This window comes from Pygocentrus nattereri, chromosome 18 (genome assembly GCF_015220715.1).
Source record: "Pygocentrus nattereri isolate fPygNat1 chromosome 18, fPygNat1.pri, whole genome shotgun sequence".
Lineage (NCBI taxonomy): Eukaryota > Metazoa > Chordata > Actinopteri > Characiformes > Serrasalmidae > Pygocentrus > Pygocentrus nattereri.
In genome coordinates this window covers 29,843,385-29,867,903 of record NC_051228.1, presented here as the reverse complement: position 1 = coordinate 29,867,903, position 24,519 = coordinate 29,843,385, and the positions used below count along the sequence as shown (strand labels likewise).

Genomic DNA, 24,519 nt, shown 5'->3' with positions numbered 1-24,519 from the left:
GGGAGTATGGCATTGAGTGAGTGGGGACGTGAGGGAGTGAGTATGTGAGTGAGACAGTGAGTATGGGATGGGGGGAGTATGGACGTGAGTGAGAAACTGAAGGAATGAGTGAGGTAGGATGTGAAAGAGAAAGCAAGTATAGGAGGAAGGTCTTGGAAGTTATTAAGTGAGTGAGTGAAAAGAAAGTGAGGAGGGGAGTAAATGAGTGAGTGAAAGTGTGTATGGGAAGAGGGAATAAAGTTGGTTAATTGCTTTGTTGCATAATCCCACATCACCAGCATTTTGAATGATGCCTTGCTGTACAAACAGTTACCAGAATAAGAATACTGTTAAAAATGTCATGAATTGTTGTGTTATATTTTTTGCCATATCATCCACCCTTAATTATATCGGATCATCCACTGCAACACTTTTCTACATTCCACGTAAGAAATTTTAAAGGAGTGGTAGAGCTTCCTTTGCTGCACCAAAGTTTTATCAGTAAATATTTGTCAGGCTCCTCCCTCTTTCACTGAGAAAAAACAACAACAAAAAGTGCTTTAGTATTTAGTTACATGCAATTCTTTCAAGAGGTTTCACAAGTGGATTATTTGGTGGTCATTTGGGCTACTTACACGTTACCAGGTTAAAGTAGCACAAATCCAGTTTTATGCCCGAATATGACTCAGAACGGATGTTTTCAGTGCTGCACTGTAAAAAGTGTCTCATCAGATCTACCTAAAAAAATATTCATGTAGTAACAAGCAATTGAATTAGGTTTATTCAACTAAAAAAAACACATTGAAAGTATCGTTTGTTCAAAGTATTTATTTAGGTTGAATAAAACTAGTTAATTCACTAGTAGATCTGATGAGATCCTTTTTACAGTGTGTGTGGACACGCCAATCTGTTCTTCAAATTCGACCTGACCGCTTTCGTATGTGGTCCTAGATCAGATTTGTGGCCGTGTGACCTCAATGTGAGCACTCAGGTCGGAATTCATGCGCTTTTTATCCCACTGCGAGTGCGCCATCATTCGGCCTTACCGTGGCAGCCTGTAAACTGTGGAAAAGCAACATATCTCCCCTTTTTGTCTTCGTCTCCCTCTAATAATGAACAGCTGAGAGCTGATCAGAGTTAATTATCTTCACAGTAAGGGCTTGTTCTGCTCGTTAGTTTGTTTGCTGATGCTGCACATAACACATATGATTCATTCACGTGAAGTTACTGAGTAGGATGTGCGTATGCGGGTCATTTCAGTTCACATTGACAGTGACAGATTTGAATCACTTACCTAAACGAGTGTGAACCATTAGATCAGATTTGAGCAATGAGCCTTGTAATGTTAACGTGGTCTTGGATGTGCTGATTAAGACTGGTCTTAGATAAATTGATATGGTTTGTGTTTTTTTTTTTTTTTGTGTGTTTTTTTTATGACCTTCAACTATAAAACTCTACAGCACAGTACAACACTATTGTCTTATTTCTTACATTCTGATGTGTAAATTCAGAAGCACATCCAGAACATTATGCATTAATGACATTATGCAGAACATCATGTAATACATCATAACCACATATAATATAGCATACTCCAGACTTGATATGGGCTCAAATGCTGTGACATTTGTCAAGTTCCCTCCTGAATGATGAACAAATGTTGTATCTGAATTATATTTCCTTTTGCATTACAAGTCTCTAATGGGTATTTCTATGAATTTATTTTTCTTTGCAGGTCAACGGGACAGAAATTGAATATGAATTTGAAGAAATTACGCTAGAGCGGGTAAGTCACATCAGTGATCTGTTAATTCATGCATGTATGCAAAAGATGACTTGTATGCACAGGGTAAGAGTTCAACACTTGTGCCTAGTTTTACGCTCATGTGGAGTTTCCTGTATGCATTTCGCTCATGCGAAGAGACACGGGCATTAAACATGCCAGGCCAGAGCAGTGGATCTTAATATCATAGATTAGAGGCTGCTTCTCAGACTGTAGCAGGAGCATCCAATATATTTGATGCTTCCATTTGTTAGAAAATAGTAGTTTATTATTCAAATGTTAATCACAAAGACAACAGACTAGCAAAGCTAAGTGGATGTCATCAAATAAAACAACGTGATTTAAGGTTATTTATATTTATGGTTGTGTTTTTGTTTTGGTTGTTTTGTTTTTTTGTCAAAATGAAAACAGCTGACTGTCCAAAAGGGCGTTGTTTGATTTATTTTCTTATTAATGGTGTGTCAGTTGAGTTCAGTTAGTTGAAATTATATGGCTCGGCATTATCCTTGATAATAGTGTATCGTCATCATAGGCTTCTAATAGTAGTCACTGGTGTTCATGGATTTAACTCTCATTTACATTGTGAGACGCTTCTAAGAGTAGTCACTGTTTTTCATAGATCTGTTTATCATGTGTTGCTGTGGTAGGCCTCTTAGAGTGGCCGGTGACTGTAACAGTGCAGCACTTTTGCTAGTCAGTAATAGTCATGTTTTTTGTAGATCCCTCTGATAGGCTTGTAACAGTATTGATTGGTTATCATTGGTTAATCTAAATACGTCTGTCCAGTGACAGGCTGATTTTTTTTTTCCTGTATTCAATGTTGTATATTATTTGTTTTTATTCTTCAAATTTTATTCTTTATTCACATTCCTATTGTTATTGTGTTACTATCCAGTGTCAAACAGAGGATGATGCATTCCCCATTTGAATCTTGGTTCCTCTCAAGGTTTTCTGCCCTTACTCTTAGGGTTTTTCTTTTCCACTGTCACAATTGGCTTGTTCATCTGGGGCTTGGATTCAGATTTTCTGTAAAGCTGCTGTGTGACTACAGCCATTGTAAAAAGTGCTATGTAAATAAGTCTTGAATTTATTGGTGGTGTATGTGGTCAACATTTTGAATGGCTGTCTCATAAAACTTGTTTCACAATGTTGATAGTGTTGCAAATGCAGCAAATTTGAGGTGCAGTTTCAAATACGTTTTGAGGAAATTCTAAGAGCCTTAACATTATGCAACACAAGTGACATGTAGCTTTATGTACGTTGCAGGTAGTTGAAGTTGACCTTTTGATGGAACGCTTTGGTAGAGATGTATTCATTCTAAATCAACTCCGGATCGGTTCCAATTTGAATTTGCAACTGCTGACACAAAGCTCTAATTCACTTTACTCTAAATTAAGGAGAAACATTGCTGCTATTGTATCTTCACTGACAACGCTGCTCCATCTTTCTGCCTGAAAGATCTTGTAGTGAACAGTGTGTTCCACAGGCTGCATTAGGGCTAATTGATCTCTGAGGATTGCAGGCTCTGGCAGAGGCAGCTCTGGGTTGGTGGTGGTATGAGTGGTGATTCAGCAGCGCTCTTAATTGGGCTGCTATGTTTGCATGTGAAAGACTGTATTGCTCTCTCTAGGCAGTGTATGTGTGTCTGTGTATGTGTTAGAGAAGGGTAGCCAGCTGCAAGTGCCATTTTGACAGCTGTAATCGGATCGTTAGGACTGAAGACAATGTACAAAGACATTAGGACAATAGCAAAGGTCAGCAAGACCAAGGGGAGCGCTGATTTGTCAAAGGCCGGTGCCCAAGGCTCAAATCGTCTGCCCATGGTCCCTGTGGGACACTCTGAGATAAAGTGCTCTTAAACTAAATACAGTTTCTGTTTATTTCTCTTGCACTTATCACTCTTTCCGTGAGTATGTATCAAAAGTTTAGAAACCTCCAGCTTAATATAAGTGTTTTAAAAAATAAGCATGTTGTCTTTCTTGGTTTTCATTACCTACGTTTAAAAGAGTCAGGTTTATTTTTAGGAAACCATTATCAAGTGTATAGATATATGTACAAAAAATGAGAAAAACAAACCACACACATCTTCATACAAATATCCAGGAATGGACAAAAAAACTGTTCATGTGAAGAATGTGTGTGGATCAATTATAGCTGCAATAACATATAACTGTTGTGGTTTTATTTTGTTTTGTCACACATTTGCATATTTTCTTTGAAATGTGTGACATTGGCTCATATTATAACAAAGATTTAAAAGAATGACTTGACTCACACACTAATAGACCCTACTCTTGTCAGCCAGAGTGACATAATCGAGCTGTGACCAAGCATTAGCCAGCAACCCAACTCCAAAACCACCCAAAGTCCGCTGTAAAACCTATTAGTTCTCTTTAGCCTTCATATGGCAACAAAAGGGTTAAATATGTATACATATGCCTGTCCCTATGTGAAAAAGTAAATACTCCCTTAACTTGACCGGTTAACTGGCATAATTAGTGCAAGACCTGTTGAATCAGAACACTTAAATAGAAATCTGACAATTCAGAGTAGGCTAGAAGGTGCACATGATGCCACTTTCTAACTTTCTAAATCGATTCAAATGCAGATGCGAAAGTCATTGAAATCTTCCAGGCTGGAAAGGGTTACAAAGCCATTGCTAAGGCTCTGGGACTCCAGCAAACCACAGTCAGAGCCGTTATCCCAAATTGAAAAAAAAAACCTGGAACAGTGATGAACCTTCCCAGGAGTGGCTGGCCTACCAAAATTTAATGAAGAGTACATGAACGACTCATCCAGGAGGTCACAAAAAAGCCCAGACAAACATTTAAAGAACTGCAAGCCTCACTTGCCTCAGTTAAGGCCAATGTACACAATTCCACAATCAGAGAGACACTGGGCACAAATGGCTTCAGTGGGAGAGCTGCAAGGTTCAAATCTCTGAATGCAAAGGCTCATCTCACATTTGCCAATAGACATCTTGATGACCCTCAATACTTTTAGGATAATATTCTGTGGACTGATGTGTCTGACCTAAAGCTAACACAACATTTCACCTTAGGAACATCATACCAGCACTCATATGGTGGTGGTAGTGTGATAGCCTGGGGCTGCTTTGCCTCTGCAGGACCTGGATGACTAGTTAAAATTGATGGAACCTTGAAACATGTTCTCTATATCAGAAAATCATGAAGGAGAAGGTCTGCCCATCAGTTTGAGACCATTTGATTGCAGTTGTTACTGTCAAGGGTAGCAAAACCAGTTATTAGGTTTAGTACTTTTTCACATGTGATGGAGGCTTTAAATAAATCTTTATCTTCAGTAAACAGAATAATAATTTAAAAGCTGCATTTTGTGTTGACATATATATGAATATGTGGTCACAGAACTCCGTAAGCCTTGGAGACCTCTGGTGTGTTTTGTCGTTGTGCTCTGCCTTTGGAGATGAATGTGCTTTAATCACAACAGCCCTCTCATTTCCCCTCAAATGCCAATTAATCAAAGCTCCAAGAAAATGACAATATACATGATGCAGAGGCATCTAGAGCATTGCCCCTCCTTATGCAGGCACACTCATAAACAGCCTGTCTGGGTGAGTATAATTAGCTTCATTCTGCTGTTCTCAGGGGCTGTTTGGCTGTTTATCAGCCAGAGAATCAATTGAAATGCATCAGTCTTGCGCTCATCCCTTGCAGGAACATCACTTTGCTTGCATGAGAGAGATAAAGTTAGTTTCACTGAGAGTTCATAGTTACTTTTCAGAGATGTGTCCTCTTGTTTTAGCTCCTTGTGAGTGGTGGTGGCTCTGTGAGGTTCCTCATGCATCCAAGCACAGAACTGATTACTACAGTTAAAATTTTTGAGTCATGGTTGGTGTGCTAACTTTTGGGCCTCATTATATCTTTCTATTTTTCTATTTCTATTAATTTGGAAAGAACGAAGAATGCATTGCATTAAAAATCAATTAGGACTTACTTGTATCTGTAAATTTTTTGATATACGTTTTGTGCAGTAGAATGCTGCAGTTACCACTACTGAGTGCCTCATTGGCTGAACATCACCAAAATCATAAATGTTCTTGGTGCACTGCCAAGTCCATCACCTACAGTGAAAATGTGTTGTGACCGCACAGCTGAAATCATTTATGTAGTTTTGTGTGGAGAAAATTAATGCTTTTTTTGTATTCTGTATATAAGAATGATTAACCGTTCACAAATCACAATTTTACACAAAAGCTCCATAGACCCCCATTCATTTTAGACCTCTGGAGCGCCTTCTGCCATCTCACCTGCCTGAAAGACATTTCTGAGAAATTCTCTGGTTCCCTCTGTGCATCATGTGATTTTTTTTTCTTTTATGGTGCAACAAAACAAAAAAAGCAGTAAAACCCCCTACACTTCCTTTAATGAACTGTAGTCTGTCAGTGTGACTGTACAGCATAAGAACATTATAGAGCACTTGACAATAAAAGATCACACCCACAATTTTTTCATAATTGACGTTCATATTTTATCATTGCAGTCCTAGTAATGACACTCTGACACATTTTTATATATATCTCTTTATGTAGATGCATTTGCTCTTATGTACTTATGCATGCTTGTACATTCTCTGTCTTTAGGGTAACTCAGGGTTGGGGTTCAGTATAGCAGGCGGGACAGATAACCCACACATTGGAGACGACCCTGGAATCTTCATCACCAAAATCATCCCAGGAGGAGCAGCAGCAGAGGACGGCAGGCTACGGTGAGTGTCATGGTAGAGTGACAAACCTGCCCTGTGACTTAAAATATGAAATATATTTAAATTAATTGTTCTCTTTTCTGACATTTCTGACGTCTTCATTTTTGCCTCAATTGCCAGTTTTGAGTTCAGGTTTAATAATTTATGTCACTTTCTTTCTCTCTCTCCATCTCTCAGTTTCTCAGTGATTAAGACTGAGTTCTGTATCTCACTTCTAATGACTCTCCTGAGACCAGAGGAGCCTCACCACACACACACACACACACACACACACACACACACCCACACCCCCACACACACACACACCCACACTCATCTCACTGATTGTAGCCGAGTTAGGAAATGGATAAGACCATTAGAGCTGATTCAGGAGATGAGTGCTGGGCTGTTGGGGAAGTGTTTTTCGTATTACCGCAGGATGATTGTGTCTCTGTTAGATGCATGCAGATCAGGAGCTGATTGAGAAGGCTGTTTTATTACAGGCAGTAATTATATGGCTGAAGGAGGAAGAGCAGGACTGTTTGTATGTGGGGGGTGTGTGTGTTTGCTGTGAAGGACAGCTGTATGTGACAGCGCTCTCTGTGTGAGTGTTGGGCTGTTCTCTTTAGTTTAGTTGTTTTGCTGCAAACCACCCCACCACCACCCCATCTTTTTCACTCTTTCTGTTATTCCTCCAGTCTCTGTCCCACACTTTACTTTATTTATGCAGTCTTGCTCCTGCCAGAAAACCACACTGACATAAATTTAGCAATGTGAATAAATGTATTTTGATTAATATTTGAAGACAGAGCATATGCAAGTTCTAGTACACCACCCTTGCTGGGCTTTGATGCTGATGGTCTCTGGCAATTCCTGCAGGCAGGGTGATTAATGCTATTACACAGTAGCCATAAAATGATATTTCTGCCTGTTTTGGAGGTCTTTAAGTTGAACTGTGCATTTTGTATTCTATATCAATGATAGAATATACAGTATATCAGTGGAAATATTTTTTCACCACTGGGTTAAATTTAACAAATAAACAGTAAATGTGCATTATAATGTGCAGAAACGAGTTCTCTGACAAGGATGTGTACTTATTTTCACAGTCACTAAAGCATGTAATTTGACAAGTGGCACCCAAATGTGGCAGTAAATGATTCTTTACCATTGACTTGCATTTTATCTCCACATGACTGGCTGTGTGCAGAAGTGTGAATTGTTTTTGCAGAAGGAAGTTTGTGCCTCTCCCCGTCACTTCTCAATGCTTACTAGCAGCTCAACACAGTGTCTTAATGTTTCAAACGGCAGAATTGCCACGAGGGAACCTACAGAAAAGTTAATGGTGGGTTTTACAGGTGATCTAAGAGTGGTGGCCATGTTAGGTAGAGAGACTGAAAAAGAGACTTTCGTTAAACATAATTTGGGAGGCATGTATAAACTTAAAACTGAAAGCAACATTAACATTTTAAAAGTATGTTTGAAATCAAAGACACGTTCTTACAGTGATGCAGTAAGGTTTGGCTTGAAAATTGCACAAATAGATGTTTGTTCAAGTAGTTCTGGTTACTATGCATGTGCATGTCTCCACCATAAAAGAGGTTTTGCTTGTGGCTTCTGCAGCGTGCTGATTGGCTTTTTTTTAAGGGACAGGACTGTCCCTGTAAACGGGGCTATTCCATTCCATTGTGAACCAATCTCCTTCTCCTTTAGGAGGACATGAATGAGACATTGTATGCTTCACTTGAACTGTAAAGATGCTGGGTTGGGCTTCAGCCAGGAACTCATGGGGTCGTGGATGGAGGTTCAGGTTGATCTAGAGCCCGTGTCAAACACAAGACCCACAGGCCAGATTAGGCCCACAGTCTTATCCAGCCTGCAAAAGTATTTTAATTTTCTATTATTTTAGCACTACATTCCCAATACTATTCCCAGCCTGTATTGCCACATAACTTGCACTTCAATGCTCCTACCACATAAGCTATTGGATAGTGATTATACATCAGTTCTACACAATTCTGTAGAATTTCACACCAGTCATATCACCAAATGGCAGCAGCTACAGTTCAACCACTATAAACACCTATCATTAGCTCAGCAGCTCAGAAATAGAACCTAAGTCTTAATGAACATTCAATCAGATAAATAGGTTTAAATGTCTGAGCTCCTGGGAACATTTAAATTGTGAATATTTCAGGTATTCATATAATTTCTCAAGGTCTACTACAAGTGTCTATATTTTACTGTAGAAGTTTTTTATGTATTTTAAATAAACAATGGCCAGTTTGGATTATAGCACATCATTAATTAGAAATTAATTTAAAACATAGTTGTTCTCTGGCGCACGGATCTGTTGAGATTTTGTATTATGGCCTTTTTAGTGGTTGAATTTGATTCCTGTGATCTAGAGTATGTGTCTGAAGCAAAAAGGCAGCTATGAGAATGACGCTGTCCAGAAGCTTGGTGGTGCTGAATTTTATGGAGGTTTCTGGAAGTGCAGTCATTACATCTTACAGGGTGATATGAAGACTTTCCCAGTGATCTTGACAATGTGCTGCAGTTTGTCTGTTGAGCAGCATCAGTCAAAAGACCATGGAAGCAACATTCTGTGATGTCCCTGGTTGGTATAGTGTAGTGGTTAACATCTCTACCTTCCAGGCTGTAGGCTGGGGTTCAATCCCCACCTGGGCAAACACCCTACACTATACCAATAAGAGTCCTTGGGCAAGACTCCTAACACTGCCTTCGCCTACCTGTGTAAAATGATCAAATTGTAAGTCGCTCTGGATAAGAGCGTCTGCCAAATGCTGTAAATGTAAAAAAAAATTTCATCCCATCAGAGTGTGCTGGAAATGACCACAAGTCAGGTATTTCACAAAGCATGTTATTTTCTCAGGTGTTATTTAGCTTATTTAGAAATTCCATCAGAAGTAGAAAAGACTCAATCATACTGATCTGTTTGCTGATTCAGTTTTCACTGGGACTATTTTATAGGTGATGAGTTCTTTGAAGCTGTAGTAGAAATTGCATATTTTTGTCTGTACATCTGACTAAGCATTGTCAGTGATTAGGCCATGAAGGCTACGTTCACATTACCAGGTTGAAGAGGCACAAATCCGATTTTTTTGGCCTAATGTGACTCATATCTGAAGTTTTCAGGGCTGTGTGGACATGCAAATCTGACCTGAGCCACTTTCATATGTGATTCTAAATTTATACGTATCCAGTTTATGACCATGCAACCTTAATGTGAATATTTAGATCGTAATTCATGTGCTTTTTTCACTGCGTGTGAGCCATCGTTCAGCCTTACCATGGCAGCAGTGCAGAACGGACGTTAAAGCCCGTAAACAGTGGAAAAGCAATACATCTCACTTTCCGCCTTCTTCTTGTCTAATGATGAACAGATGAGAGTTTTAAGAGTTATTTTCTTCTCAGCAAAGGCTCGTTCTGCTTAATTTGTTTGCTGATGATGCACGTGACACACGCTTACGCATACGGGTCATTTCAGGATGCCGGTTCATTCACATTAATGACACATTTGGGTCACTTACCTAAACGAGTTTGAGCAGATTTAGAAATGAGGCCTGTAATGTTTCTTGTAATTTTGTCTGCAAATTAAAAGCAATCATTAGTGTACACTTTCTAGAACAGGTAGAAAACAGCTGTGTACCTTTGCTTATAGCTGTAGACAGTCTGACAGCTAAAATCCCAACTACAATTTTGTTCTTATTTAGAATACCCTACAAAACAAGCACAGTGGTATTTTTTGTCCTTCTTTCTCTTGTTTGTTTTTTTGCATCATCATTCTCATGTAGTTGCTTTCTTTCTGCACTCTGCTGAAGTTGTCACTGAGAGGAGCAGTGCAACATGTCACACTCTGTTGCCCTGTGTGTGTGTGTGTGGTGGGTCCCAGCTGCTCTGTGTGAGCATGCCTCAGGAGAAAGCTGTCCTTGGACCAGAGGCTGCCACAATCTGGAGCTCTCCACAGGGGTGGCTAAGCATACAGCAGGGGCTTACACAACTCTAACTGTGTGTTCGTGTGTGTGTGTGTGTGTGTGTGTGTGTCTGCAGGGTAAATGACTGTATCCTGCGTGTGAATGAAGTGGACGTGTCCGAGGTTTCCCACAGCAGGGCCGTGGAAGCGCTGAAGGTTGCTGGCTCAATTGTTAGACTCTACGTGCGCAGAAGAAGACCAATGTTGGAGACTGTGGTGGAAATCAAACTCATCAAAGGACCAAAAGGTTCCCAATTCTACCCTACACCAGCTCCAAACACCTCTTTCTCCTATTTTTATTTCAATGGCTACCGGATGCTCAGCACAGCATCTCTTAGCGTAGTAGCACATAGCACTGCATACCACATAGAATGTGTTACAGTGAGAGCGCCAGATCCTTACTCAAGTAAAAGTACCTTCTTAAAAAACAGCTTTAGTCAACATGCAAAAGTATCAGGTGAAAAAAGGCACTTAAGTACTGAGTATATTACATAGCTACAGTGGAATTTCTTAATACATCCAGCATCTATCGACAGAGGAACTGAAGTTGGTATGGCTGTATTCTTCTGTTTTTTTTGTTTTTTTTTGTGGTAAAATTAAATCACAAAGCAGTATAAATGTTGTCAGTGACAAAACATAAGGAAACTAAAAAAAAAAAGAAAAGGAATGGCTAAAATGTAAAGGCAGTTTCCTTTACTGACTAATATACTTTAGTACAGGGGTATTTAATTAAAATCCAACAAGGTCCAGTTAAAGAAAATTTCCTCAAGCAAATGTCTAACTTAAATTATGTTTCAGTGCCATATACTGTATACTGAAGTACCCTAGTAGGTATATCAACATCGTCTGTAGTTAACTGAATGTCAGATCAAATAAAGTACAATTGAGTCATATTTCAACAACATGTATCGTCAATTTTCTCTTTCGACCATCATGTAAAATAATCTGGCTCACTCTCTTTTCCGATTGCTTGGTTCTCACCTTATCTCACTTCTGTGTGTGCCTCACTTATTGGAGTAGCAGTGCTCATCACAATTTACAATGCATGTGATTGGTCTGTGAGTCTCCCGGGCCGCTAATCCGGACCCGTAATGACTAGAAAAGCTGTGCTGATTAAAGTAGGACCACCCCTTCGAAATTAAATAATTCTCCGTAGTTTATCAGTTGTAGGTCCAGGTCCGCATAGGACAGTATCTGGGTCTGGACCACGGTCTGCCTAATAGTGACTTCTGCTTTAGTAGAAATAAAAGTATTATGATTTGAAAATACTCAGGGAAGCACAAATCCATCAGTGTTTAATTAATATTTTAAGTATATATATATTTGATTAAATGTAACTGGTTACTACACACCTCTGGAGAGTGCTTATAAACATAAAGCTAAAATTTCTTTTATACTCTGCTTGTATAGATTTAATAGAAATAAAACTTAACATAATTTTGTAAATTTATCACATTTAAAATCAGCTGACAGCTCTTCACAAGCTCGCTGTTCTCAAGCTAAAAGGTACGTGGCGAAAAGACTGGGCTATTAATGTTAGCTGACAGTTAGCATTTTTTTATCTTAAAGACTTTAGATTGACTGCCTTTATCTGTAAGCTTGCAGTATGCAGCCACATGCAACCTACCATTTAGTCCTGTGGTCTTATTCTGAGCTTAATTTAATGCTGTAACACAAAATACAGAGTGGCCTGCTGTGGCATGTAGAGAAACTGTGCCAGCACATCAATGCTACTGTGTGCACCTTCATTAAAAACAATGATTTTGAAGTTTTGCATGCTGCAGTGGCCTTTAAAACACTGCTGTTATTGTTATTATTGTAGACACATGATTATGTATTTATTTATATAGTTGTGTAATGCAGTAATATTAATATTTACATTCTGTAGTAATAGAAGCAGCACTTTTCTACTTGTCTTAGGGTTAAACACTGCCAAAAATGTGGTAAAATTATGATGTTTTATCTTTCTACAAAGTTCAAATAAAAATAAAATATTTCAAATTTCTGTCAGATCTTCTACTTAGAAACTTAGGTTCTATGAAAGTTTAGAAACACAGTTTCGCTGTGTATTTTACTGAACTGTGAGTGTTATTGTAGGTAAATTATTATAGATTAAATATCTGTTAGAGAATTATGTGCTTTTTTAATCAGAATAACTGCAATAACAGTTGTTAATAATATAAGAAAGGGTTAAGTTCATGTAGGGAACAGGATCTAAGCCTTCTCTTCATCACATTACTTCTTGGAATTGCTTTAACTGTTTTGCTCAACACAAATGTGTCCTTGGCTGAAAGTCAAAGTAAAACAAAACACCGGATCCTCTGCTTGTGTGTGAGCGGTTTGTTATTTGTTTGTTGCTTGTGTATACGTTGTTGTTATGGTCAGAGTGGTAAATAGAGCGCTTTTCTAAGAAAGGCACTAGTTGCTTTGATGCATTATTTAGAAATCTGAGTGGAACACACATCACACACAATTTCAAAATCGCACACACACATGCAAAGTGTGAAGGAAGAGCTGCAGGCAACACAAATTATCATCAATGCACAGTCCTACCCAAACACCAACGCTGGAGACTCTAAAAGCTGTCAACACTTAACAACACAACCCTCTATTTGCAGCTCTATACAGGCACTGGAATGAATTTTAATCATGCTGCACAGTGTGGTGGATTTAAAAGAGTGGGCCTCATTAAAAGTCTCTTAATAAAAGCTGCAGGATGAATAGAGTGAAACTTTAGCACTCTAAAAAAAAGGCTGAGAAGAGAAGCATTTCCATTTAAAAGTAGTCATTGTTCTAACAAGAGAGGAGCCTGGGCCCTGAATACTGTATAATATTGTGTTTGATATATATATAATGGATTTTGGTCTCTCTTTCTTCTATTTTACAGGGCTAGGGTTCAGTATTGCTGGTGGGGTGGGGAATCAGCACATCCCGGGTGATAACAGCATCTATGTCACTAAAATTATTGATGGTGGGGCGGCACAGAAGGATGGCAGGTTACAGGTTGGAGACAGACTGCTAATGGTAAGTGTGGAGCTCCACAAAGACATGTAGAACTGGCCAGAATTGACCTAACTTTGCTCATAAATGTGTACTTTTCTAACATGTGTTGTTGAACAAACTGTTGTTGCTCCAAACTATAGCAATAATGGTATATCTCACTGACATTTGCCATTTATGTGAAGGAGACTGAAAAGCATGGGGTGCGCGATTCATTCACAACTTCAGGCATCAATCAATCAAACGAGTCACCGAATAAAAAAGAGCACAAACAGAAAACTGCATAACTTCATTAACAGCTACTAGCGCTGCTCTGTAGGCGACCCTGCCAGTCTGCAGTGACAGCAGAGGAGGGGAAAGTTCAGCTCCTCACTGCTTTAATACATTTAGGGCATCATATGCCTTAAAAGAGGGGGGCAATTATTTGTTATCGCCACCAAGAATTCTTCGGCGATGTGAATGTGATCGCATTTTCCCGTTCCAACTTAAATGGTGCAGCAACCTTGGGTTTCGGGAAATTATGCTAGGTAGCAACAAGGACATTAGCATATTACTAGCAGTTTTTATTTGTGTTATGAAGGAAATGACCACGGCTTTTTAACAGAGAAATACTTACATTTATTAGAGCCAGAGTTTTGCAGCACAATGAGTTCCTCATGCAGCATGTTGTATCTTGATCACTGTGGCTTCATGATTTGTAGCATTTCATGTGTTAAGCCTCAATATGCTAACTGTTTCCCAAAAAAATACCCCAGTAAAGGCATTTCTGTTATTTGAAAGAATATATCTTAAAAATTCTAAATGTCTCAGTGGTCACAGTAAAATATGATAAAATCAAATGCAAGAGGTACATAGCCAAACTTTTTGTTGCTTTGTAAAACTGAAATGGCAGTAGTTGTAGCAATAAGATTAATAATCACACCACCCTTTTAGCGCTATCATTTCACACTGTGTATACTAGCCAGCCTTACTGGGAATTTACGAGACTTTGTGAATTTCATACCAATTAAGTCATAAGAAAAGCTAAAACCACTAAACTCATGTCTAATCATAACCATTTGTAACTTGGGCTCATGCAGATGACTATAATTGCAATACTGAAAATAATCAATCCATCCATCCATCCATCCATCCATCCATCCATCCATCCATCATCTTCCGCTTCTCTGGGGTTCGGATCGCGGGGGCAGCATCTTAAGCAATGAGGCCCAGACCTCCCTTTCCCCAGCCACTTCCACTATCTCGCTGGGGGGGGATTCCGAGGCGCTCCCAGGCCAGCTGGGCAATATAGTCACGTCAGCGTGTCCTGGGTCTTCCCCGGGGTCTTCTCCCTGGTGGACTTGCCTATGACACCTCACGAGGGAGGTGTCCAGGAGGCATCCTAACCAGATGCCCGAACCACCTCAACTGGCTCCTCTTGACATGAAGAAGCAGCGGCTCTACTCCAAGTCCCTCCTGGATGACCGAACTTCTCAGCCTATTTTTAAGGGAGAGTCCAGACACCCTGTGGAGGAAACTCATTTTGGCCTCTTGTATTCGCGATCTTATTCTTTCGGTCATTACCCAAAGCTCATGACCATAGGTGAGGGTAGGAACGTAGATTGACTGGTAAATCGAGAGCTTTGCCTTATGGCTCAGCTCTTTCTTTACCACAACAGACCGGTAAAGAGTCCGCATCACTGCTGACCCAGCACCAATCCGCCTGTCAATCTCCCGCTCCCTTGTACCATCACTCGTGAACAAGACCCCGAGATACTTAAACTCCTCCACTTGAGGCAAGAGCTGAAAATAATCAGTTTGCTATTTGTTTGTTTACTGTGATCAAACAATTTTCTGTATACATTATGCTATACTTCACTTACAGTAATTACATTTTTGTTGTGTACTGTGGGATAAAAGGATTATGGTAAATTATATCCATTGTCAATTCATACATAGGGAAAGCAGTAACTCATTTGACACAGAATGATGCAATTCACAGATGGTACAAGTTTGTAAGGATACACACACATTCTTATGAGCAATTGCTCAGCTAAAAGGATGGCAAACTTACATGTACCACAGACAATATACTTTCAAGGTAGCTTTTACCCCAAAGATACAAGCAATATAAATGTTCCTTCAGAGGTATAAAATTTTCCTTAAGAAGATCCAGTTTTGTATGTTAAGGGGGAAAAGTACATATTCATTTAAAGGTACCTTTGCATAATCTGGACAGTGAGTGTATATACAGTGGATGGTCAGTATATATATGTACCAGTACAGCATACAACAGTTCATGTAATTTAATATGAGTCAGCACTTGCTACTGGGTGCTGTCTCATAGCAGAGTCCTTCAAGAGCAGCTTCAGTCATTGCAGCAACAAAAACTGGCCTGCTACTTGCAGCGATTCCTGTTTGCTGCTTTTAAACTTGCACAGCAAGAGCTTAGCTAAAATGTGGCTGGAGCACAGCCAACTAAAATGTACTTGGTTTCGCTATCTCCATGCAGTAGTTTATGACTCAGGCTCTGCTGCCACTGAGAGTCGTTAAAGTCGTTAAAGCTGAGTTTGATTTAATTAGCAGGATCAGTGTTGTGTGTAATCCTGTGTGTGCAGGACACATTTGGCTCCACTGATGCACCATTGACAATTGAAGCGTGTGGTAAAGGGCATATGCAGTACTCTCTCTCTCTCTGTCTCTCTCTCTCTCTCTCTCTCTCTCTCTCTCTTAGGTAAATAACTACACTCTGGAGGAGGTCACCCACGAGGAGGCAGTAGCCATTCTGAAGAACACATCAGATGTTGTGTATTTGAAGGTGGGGAAGCCCACTAGTGTTTACCTTTCAGATCCCTATGGGCCTCCCGATATTACCCATTGTAAGTAGCTCTGCACAATCTTCTGTAATATAGTAACTCAGTAGTAATGATAGAAGTGATGTTGTATGCAATTTAGGGTTGTTTATATGCAGGTTACTGGTTGCTTAGAGTGTGTGTATGTAGAATGTGCATGTGTGTTATTGCTATTGTGTTATTTAGTTTAAAATATAATCTCTATAACATATTCTCAATATACATTACATTCAGTACCTGATTTTTGTATTAATGCTCCAAGATTTAAAAATTAATGCCTCTTCTATGTTGCTTGGCAATGATTAATGAACTTCATTGTTTGTCAGAAGAACAGATTTATTGGTTGGTTTATTGGTTTATTGCTGTTATTATCAATAATGAATGCACATATTTAAGAATTCTATTTATTATGTTGTATTATGCTTTCTTTTTTGTAAAAAGAACCTCAAGGCTGTGCATTCCAATGATTTTACCACAGTTGAGAGTTTTTCATTCTGCTTTGTATATCACCTAACCACACCCCTTATTGCCAGCATTGGTGTAGTTGCTCAAAAAAAAAAAATCCTACTTATTTCTCTGTATTACTGTAGTACTGGTGAAATGTATGTTTACACACATCATGTGAAATTAATATTGTACAAAAATAGCAAAAGTCAGAAACTGTAATATGAGTAAAAGTATTTGATCTGTAGTGCGTTACACAACTTCAGTCCTGCAAAAAGTAATTACTTTGTGCTACATTACCCCCCAGTTATTGTTTTAATGTACATTTGTAGCTGTAGAAACATACAGAGAAAACAAGATGTGAGGTGACTGGTTTAGATATAAATTGCTGTTGTGATCAATGAGAGTGTGGTAACACAAGGCTGTATTACTTCATACCAACTTTACTATTTGCTGTCTTGCTCTGTATCCCTTCTCCTTTCTGTCTCTCGCTGCAGCGTTTTCCCCTGCTATGGATAATCATATCTCTTCCGCTGGTAATAACGGGACTCTGGAGTATAAGTCCAGTCTTCCTCCCATCTCCCCCGGCCGCTATTCGCCCCTGCCACGCCACCTGCTAGGGGAGGAGGATATTAACAGGTTGGATGGCTTTTCATTCTTACGGTAATTCCCTCCCTCTCTCCGCCAGAAGCCACAGCCCACAGGTAGAATCTGTGTAGACCCGCCCCCAGTGTGTCACTGTGTGGAAATCCCTAAAGCAATGTGGGCAGAATCATCACAGCTTGTGATGGGATTGCTTTGGGATTTTAAAGCCCCTCTTGTTCCACTCTGTCTGGCCCTTTTAGTTCACCACCCCGTCCCTGGTGTTGGTCTGCCTATTGAAATGTCTGGTATGAATGTAACTGTGCTGGAATGGAAAGGCAGGACGTGTTCCTAGTGCTCTGCAGCACTGAAAAAAGTTTTAGATTGTGTTTGTTTGCTTTACATGTGTACCTCATTTATGCTTCATTTCCACATTAATAAAATGTTATGTCAGCACAGTTGATTTGACCAGACTGGCAACTGGAACATGTTGTTTTGAAATGTGACTCTAAGCAAAGTTTTCCAAACAAAGATTAAAAGACAAATCGGTTATTACCTGAAATATGCAGACAGGCAAAAAATACTAATATTATGTATCTGTTTTTAGTTATGTAGAAATCATTTACACATTAGTAAGGTAAATTCTGCACTTTAATTCTTCAGTGACACAGCCTCAAGGCTGACCCCAAATACTTTCTGTAAACTCTGCGTGTTAGTTTCATTTAACCAAGTGTGGAAGAATTGATCTGGTTGATCTTTTAACATTTTTATCAACTTTTCTGCAGTATTTATATACACACACACACACACACACACACACACACACAAATCGAGTGTGAGCATCGCCAGTCATCTGATATTATCATATTAAACTCTTCTGCGTGGCTTCTCTATGTGGAGAGCAGATGGCATCCAGGCTTGTTTGTCTGTGTGTGTGCTGAGTTGTTTTGGGGGGGTTATTTTAAGAGCCATATGGTTCCTGCAGGGCAGGAGATATTTCTGAATGGCTGCTCAGCGTAAAAACCTGAGACTAGCCGGCTGGAACAGGCCTGCATACGGGACTTCGAGAAACATCACAGCAGAAAAAAAAACCCTAGACCAATAGTCAGAGTACAACAGACACTCCTGTACAAAGCAGTACTACAAGGGTTGAGTTATCAATGATGTTGGAATTACCATTTGGAGTAACTGAGTAACCCTGTACACAAATTGAGAGAGGCATCAATGCTGTCATACTTGTTGCCGTTCTAGCTCTGCTTGCAGCAAACTTATAACCAATAACACATAAAGCAGAATGAAAACATTGTATATTTGTATTATCATTGATTTACCTTTTTTCCCTCAGTGAAACAAATAGAGAGAAGTTCAATGCGGAATCAGACCTGTCAATACAGAATGTACTTGTAAATTATCACATAACTAACTATGTAGTGAAAGTCAGCCTAAAATCAAAATGGAACTTTTTTTATCTTTGTGCTTTAGGTCATATTAAGCATGATTCATCATTCTGTACAAGTGGAAAAAAGTATCAGGTCAAAAGTATCAGGTCAAAAAAACTACATAAGTACTGAGTAACTTCTAAATCTACAGTAGAACTTTGTAGTAAATTCAGCATCCATCAGCAAAGGAACTGAAGATTCAGGACTGCCAATCAGAAAAGAGAACATGTATATGTCATTTAGATATACCAGTCTTAAAGGCATGAGAACAAAAACATCCTGTTTAATTCTAAGGGAAGAAGAGAGGTTTGAAAATTGTCATGTAAAAATGAATCACTGTGTCTGGTACATAAAACTGCACAAACGTCATACATGGACAGCAAAAAAAAATGCAGGAGATTAACGCAGGCAACATTAATGGCTAAGGTTCAACAGATAAATGAGCTAGACAGATATGGTATTATTCTGAACATTGTGTTTTTAATAACTTACTCATAAGATAATAACTGCAGTCTTTACAGCTCTACGCTGTTCCGCTGTGGCTTTTATAGTGAATTTCGAAAGTCAGTGCTGTGCAGACTTGCTGGTGGAGGGTGTTAAGGTCAGACTGGGCCTGTTGTTGCATTAACAATAAGAGTGCTGAGCCTCTAAGGATTTCTGTAGGGATATTGTTATAGGATAATGCAGCTAGAGGAATAGTTGGGAGGGTTATTTACAGCTGATATGGTCTTGCAGACACATGGCCTGTCCGTGGACCTGAGAGGGCCGTTTGCAAGATCTCAGAATTCCAGTGAGCTTACTGGCTTACAGCCACATCACATGTTTACCAGCACATTATCTAAATGCAGGCGAATAGAAGTGGGGGTGTTGGGTTGGAGAACAGGTAAAGTCACTCAGCATTTTAAATCCTGTTTGCCAGAGTCAGTCATGAATTGGTAATGAACCATAGTAGTGATGGGAGGGACCTTTCCTTGAGCTGTGAGATTGGGATTAGCATTTCATCCCTAAAAGCTTAGTCGACTCCAGGTGCCTCTGCTAGGCTTGGCTAATCTGCTAGTTTAGCCCCTCTGATCCCCACACAGTTATCCTGTGAAGGAAGAGTCCTCATGTATTTGAAGGGTCTTGATTAAAACTCCCACAAGCCACTGAATGTAACAGGAGAGGTCACAGCGTCGTGACTTTAAACCCATTGTTAAGTAATAGGAAGGAGAACTGATTCTGGCAGATAGGCTAAGGTGATTAGCATTGCAAAGCTTTATGCAGTTTTGCATAATAAATGTGAACCTATGCCATAGCTCAGCTGATGAATAATGGATTGGCTGTGACAGAAGGCAGAGGACTGTGTGTGAGTCTGTGGGTATGTGCTGGAGGCTGTAGGCTATGATGCAGTGTGGCGTGATGCAGTGTATATAAGTAGGGAGTGTGGTGTGTGTGTGTGTGGGGGGGGGGTGACTTATATAGTAGTCAGGCCACTATTAAAAGCTCAGCTATAAGAGGAAACATAAAGGTCCTACCTTACGTTGCTTCATTTAAAACAACAACATTTTCCACTTACCTCAGACCTAATCAGTCAGTGAAGATAGGCTTGGTGTCTAAATTTTGCTTCTTTAGTTTAATACTTGGGGCGGCACGGTGGCGTGGTGGTAGCAGGCGACCGGGGTCCTCTCTGTGTGGACTTTGCATGCTCTCCCCGTCTCTGCGTGGGTTTCCTCTGGGTTCTCCGGTTTCCAAAGACATGCAGTCAGGCCAATTGGACATGCTACATTGTCCGTAGCTGTGAGTGTGTGAGTGATTGTATGTGTCTCTCTGTCTGCCCTGCAATGGACTGGTGACCTGTCCAGGGTGTATCCTGCCTTCCGCCCAATGACTGCTGGGATAGGCTCCAGCACCCCCCCGCGACCCTGAGGGAGAAGCGGCTTGTGTGGTTTAATACTGGAGGCTATACTTCAGTTTAATACTGTAATATATGTAGTTTAATACTGTAAGACTAAATTGCTAACAAATGCTAAAGTCAATAATCACTGAAATCGTTATCTTCCACCCAAGATGCATCTGGTTCTTCATTAAGGTTGTATAGACTTGTTATTGTGGTTTAGAGCGCAGTATGATTCTCTGTGAACTATGTACACAAAATTTCACATTCTCTGTGAAAATGTACAAAACTTAACGAAACACTACATGACTTTTAACATCCTAACAGATTATAAAAAGATTGAACATCTTACACTATCAGACTGCAAAATTTATGCAAATTTATTTAGGTGACTGAAATATAATGGATCACACACTAAATGATTTAGGATCACACACTACATCACTTATAAGTTGTTGCTAAACTGAACCAAACTCAACGAACTTGTGTAAACGCACACATTTCTCCTGTTATAAAAAGCAAATAAACAAACATGGAGCAGTTTGCTGCTGCTGCTGTTTTCACTGCCATTTGTGCTGACACAGTAAAGAATCAACAGGCAAACAGATTTAAGTGAAGGTCATGAATATAAAGATGTGATCAGTGTGGTAGTTTTTAGGGTTTTAGATGTACATGCACTTGATTGTGGATGTGCCTTTATTAAATGAGATTTTTAATCAAACATCTTTGCTACACATGTGAGTGTCTTTTTGTCATTTTTCTTTTTTACTTGCATTTTCTTTTTTTATTCAGTTTTTATTGGCTCAGGAGTGCATTCAGATTGAGTTGCTGACCAGTATACACAACTAGATTATGCTCAGTCAGGCTGATGAAAGCACACGTTTGATATACTTCATATTTGTGATCTGCATGATAGTTTGATATACTTCAACTGGTCTAGAATGTGATCAGAATTAGAGAATCGGCTCTAAAATGAGGCTAAAAATCATGTATTGTAACCCCAGCTTTCTATAACAGGTGTTGTGCTGAATTCCTTCAAGGGCATGCACATGACAAAGGTCTATGGACAGTACAGATTACAGGTTGCTTCTATTTATAAATATCTATTTATCTGTCATACATTTTGTACTTAACATGTATGTGCCTTAAGATATATGTGTCCTTATATGATTTCTGTTTATATTTATAAGGGACATGAAGAGCCATCGCAGTCTGCGAGGCAGTCGGAATTTGGCACAACATCTGCAGCGTTCAGCCACACAGTGTTTTTGTTATTTTGTTAGCATTCACAGTATGTCATGCCGTGTTCTAAACTAGTGGATCTTAAACTGGTCCTCAGGACTCCCAGATGGTCCGCTCAACTTGCAACACCTAGGGACAGAGCAGAAATGTGAACAAACTGAGGAGGTCACTTTGAGAACCACTACTCTAAACCACTTTGACAAATCTATGCAACATTCAGACTCAAAGATTCATTCTTTATATGCCTGAGTAGCAATTTGAAAAAGCTGATATTTTAAATTATAGCTTTAAGTAGACTGCATTCTCAACATCACTGGTCTGTGACATCACAACCACAACTAACTGGCAGTCTGATATGCAACTTATGCAACTTTTTTTTAAATTCTTATTCTTATTTTGTTGTAAATAGTCTAGAGATTTAACTTTCATTTTTATTATTTATAATGTTTTTACTGTTTCCCGTTTCTATTACTGAGTGCCTTACTTCTATTACTCTGCTGCTGTAATATCTTATATTACAGATGAATCTTATATTACTTATATGAATCTTATATTCAGCTTTCAAGCCTCAAGCCAGAAAAAGTAGTCTCCTTGGACAAAAATGTTAATCACAATTTAACTTACAGTATTGATGAGAAAAAAAAATCAATTAGATATTTTTTCTTATGCAGTATTAAGGAAGATGATCAGATTGAGAGAATTTTGGGAGATCTATTTATGGAAAAAAATTTTGGTGATTATTGACCTCTTGTTTCTGTTAGCAGTATTATCCCCATCGCTCCAGCAAATTAAACTTGGACACCAAAAGTATGTGATCGACTATGTGTAGGATAAGTGAAAAATTGTGTACAGTTGATTCTTCACCAAGCTACTTTGATGTAATGCAAAACTTTAAAAGACTCTGAACTGCTACACATGTTTCTGTACTCCAGACAGGCTGAACACAGCACACATCTCACTCTACTGCATGCATACCCTTTTCTCTGACACACTTTCACACACATCCCCACCTGAGTCACACTCACACACTCCCACTGTACATGATTCACTCAATTGCTTAAGTGGAATGTACTCCACACAGCAGACTCAGCTCAACACCCTCTCACATACACACACACACAGGGGTGCCCAAACTTTGTGTCTCTGGGGGCCAAAACGATAAGATAATACCTGGCTAGTTTATAAGCCTTATGTTTCTGCAGATCTTCAGTGTATATGGAAACATTTGGAGCTTTTGTGCTTTCAAAATGTTAACAAATGTTGTATTATTTAAATACTGCAATGGTTCCTTACATACAATGCAGGCTGTTGTTTCGTTCATAAGTTCATAAGTTCTCTGAAAAGATATTCTTTTCTTCTGAGGTCTCTAAATCCCCTCTTATCCAGGTGCCACTCATAGTACAAAAAAGAGGAATCAAGTCAACTTAAACTCAAACTTCTATAAAGTGTGTGACATTTTTTTAAAAATTCAAAGTTTAGTCAAAAGTTCTCCTATTATTCAATTCAGAATGACATCTAAGTTAGTTTACAACATACAGTTTAAGCTAAGCTTACTCAGAAGAGTTTTTTCTGACAGTTAATATGGTTTCTTCTTATATGTTGAAATTGCTTAAAGATTTTGTTGGATTTTTACTCAGTTGCTCCGCTAATTTAGGGATTGCCCCCATCACATGACGACACAGAGGAAAAGGGAGTTGCTCCTCTTTCATTGTTTTTTCATTCATTTTTTAATTATCATATTTGTAATTTAATGTTTATAAAAAACTTTTTGAGAATTGAGAAAAGTTTAAAAAGCACTGATTAAGCTTTCTATCCAACTTGACTTTTTATTTTTTACAGTGCTGCCTGTCAGTTCTGTCCGCTCATAACTGGTAGCCATATGTGAATTGATGCATCTGCATTGTGGTTTTTTATATATATATATATATATATATATATATATATATATATATATATATATATATATATATATATAAAACCAGAATGCAGATGCATCAATTCACATATGGCTACCAGTTATATATACTTTTCTTAACAATATATATATATATTGTTAAGAAAAGTATTTGGAAGAAAGATTATGGAAATGTGTTCTTTCATGAGGGGTGAAAGACTGTCTGGGCCAGCTTAAATAACTTTACGGGCCAGCTTTGCCTGCTGACCGCAGTTTGGACAGCCCTTTCTAAGAAGAAACCACAGTGATTTCACTTATAATGTCATATTTCGTGTTCCATTTTTTAAATATATTTTTTTGGAATATCAGTTAAACATTCAGTGCTGTTACAGTCATATGTGATGTTTAAGTGTGTTAAATTACGTTTTATTGATTTTCAAACTGAAAATAAACTAACACATCCTCTACAAAGAGCATACTTTGGCACATTTTTATGCACAATTACTGTTTCTTATTATTGGAAATAATAAGACATCCAATATATCCTGTGTAAAAATTGTGCACTAAAATGAGCTGACAAATTCTCTATTTTAAGTGTGTTCCCTGCAGAAGATGTGTTAACTTTTCCCAACTTAGAAAATCAATCTCGTCTCTTGCTGCAGGGCTGCATTTTTAGAACAGTGCAGAGAGAGAGTGTCAGCTGACATTAATGGTTTTTATTTTTGCCTCTAAT

General features: G+C 38.9%; 1 protein-coding gene across 30 annotated transcripts in view; it reads left to right on the top strand.

The window, feature by feature from the left end:
• Nucleotides 1-24,519, top strand: part of dlg2 (discs, large homolog 2 (Drosophila)) — a 355,760-nt gene that overhangs the window by 248,946 nt on the left and 82,295 nt on the right. For 22 of the 30 annotated variants that reach the window (XM_017692664.2, XM_037547046.1, XM_017692659.2 and 19 more), the window contains 6 exons: nucleotides 1,715-1,765; nucleotides 6,384-6,508; nucleotides 10,559-10,728; nucleotides 13,369-13,505; nucleotides 16,195-16,339; nucleotides 17,254-17,419. In XM_017692664.2, coding sequence (XP_017548153.1) covers nucleotides 1,715-1,765; nucleotides 6,384-6,508; nucleotides 10,559-10,728; nucleotides 13,369-13,505; nucleotides 16,195-16,339; nucleotides 17,254-17,419 — 794 coding nt within the window. The remainder of the gene's footprint in view (nucleotides 1-1,714; nucleotides 1,766-6,383; nucleotides 6,509-10,558; nucleotides 10,729-13,368; nucleotides 13,506-16,194; nucleotides 16,340-17,253; nucleotides 17,420-24,519) is intronic. The other 8 variants (XM_017692671.2, XM_017692676.2, XM_017692665.2 and 5 more) reach the window with 1 other exon arrangement.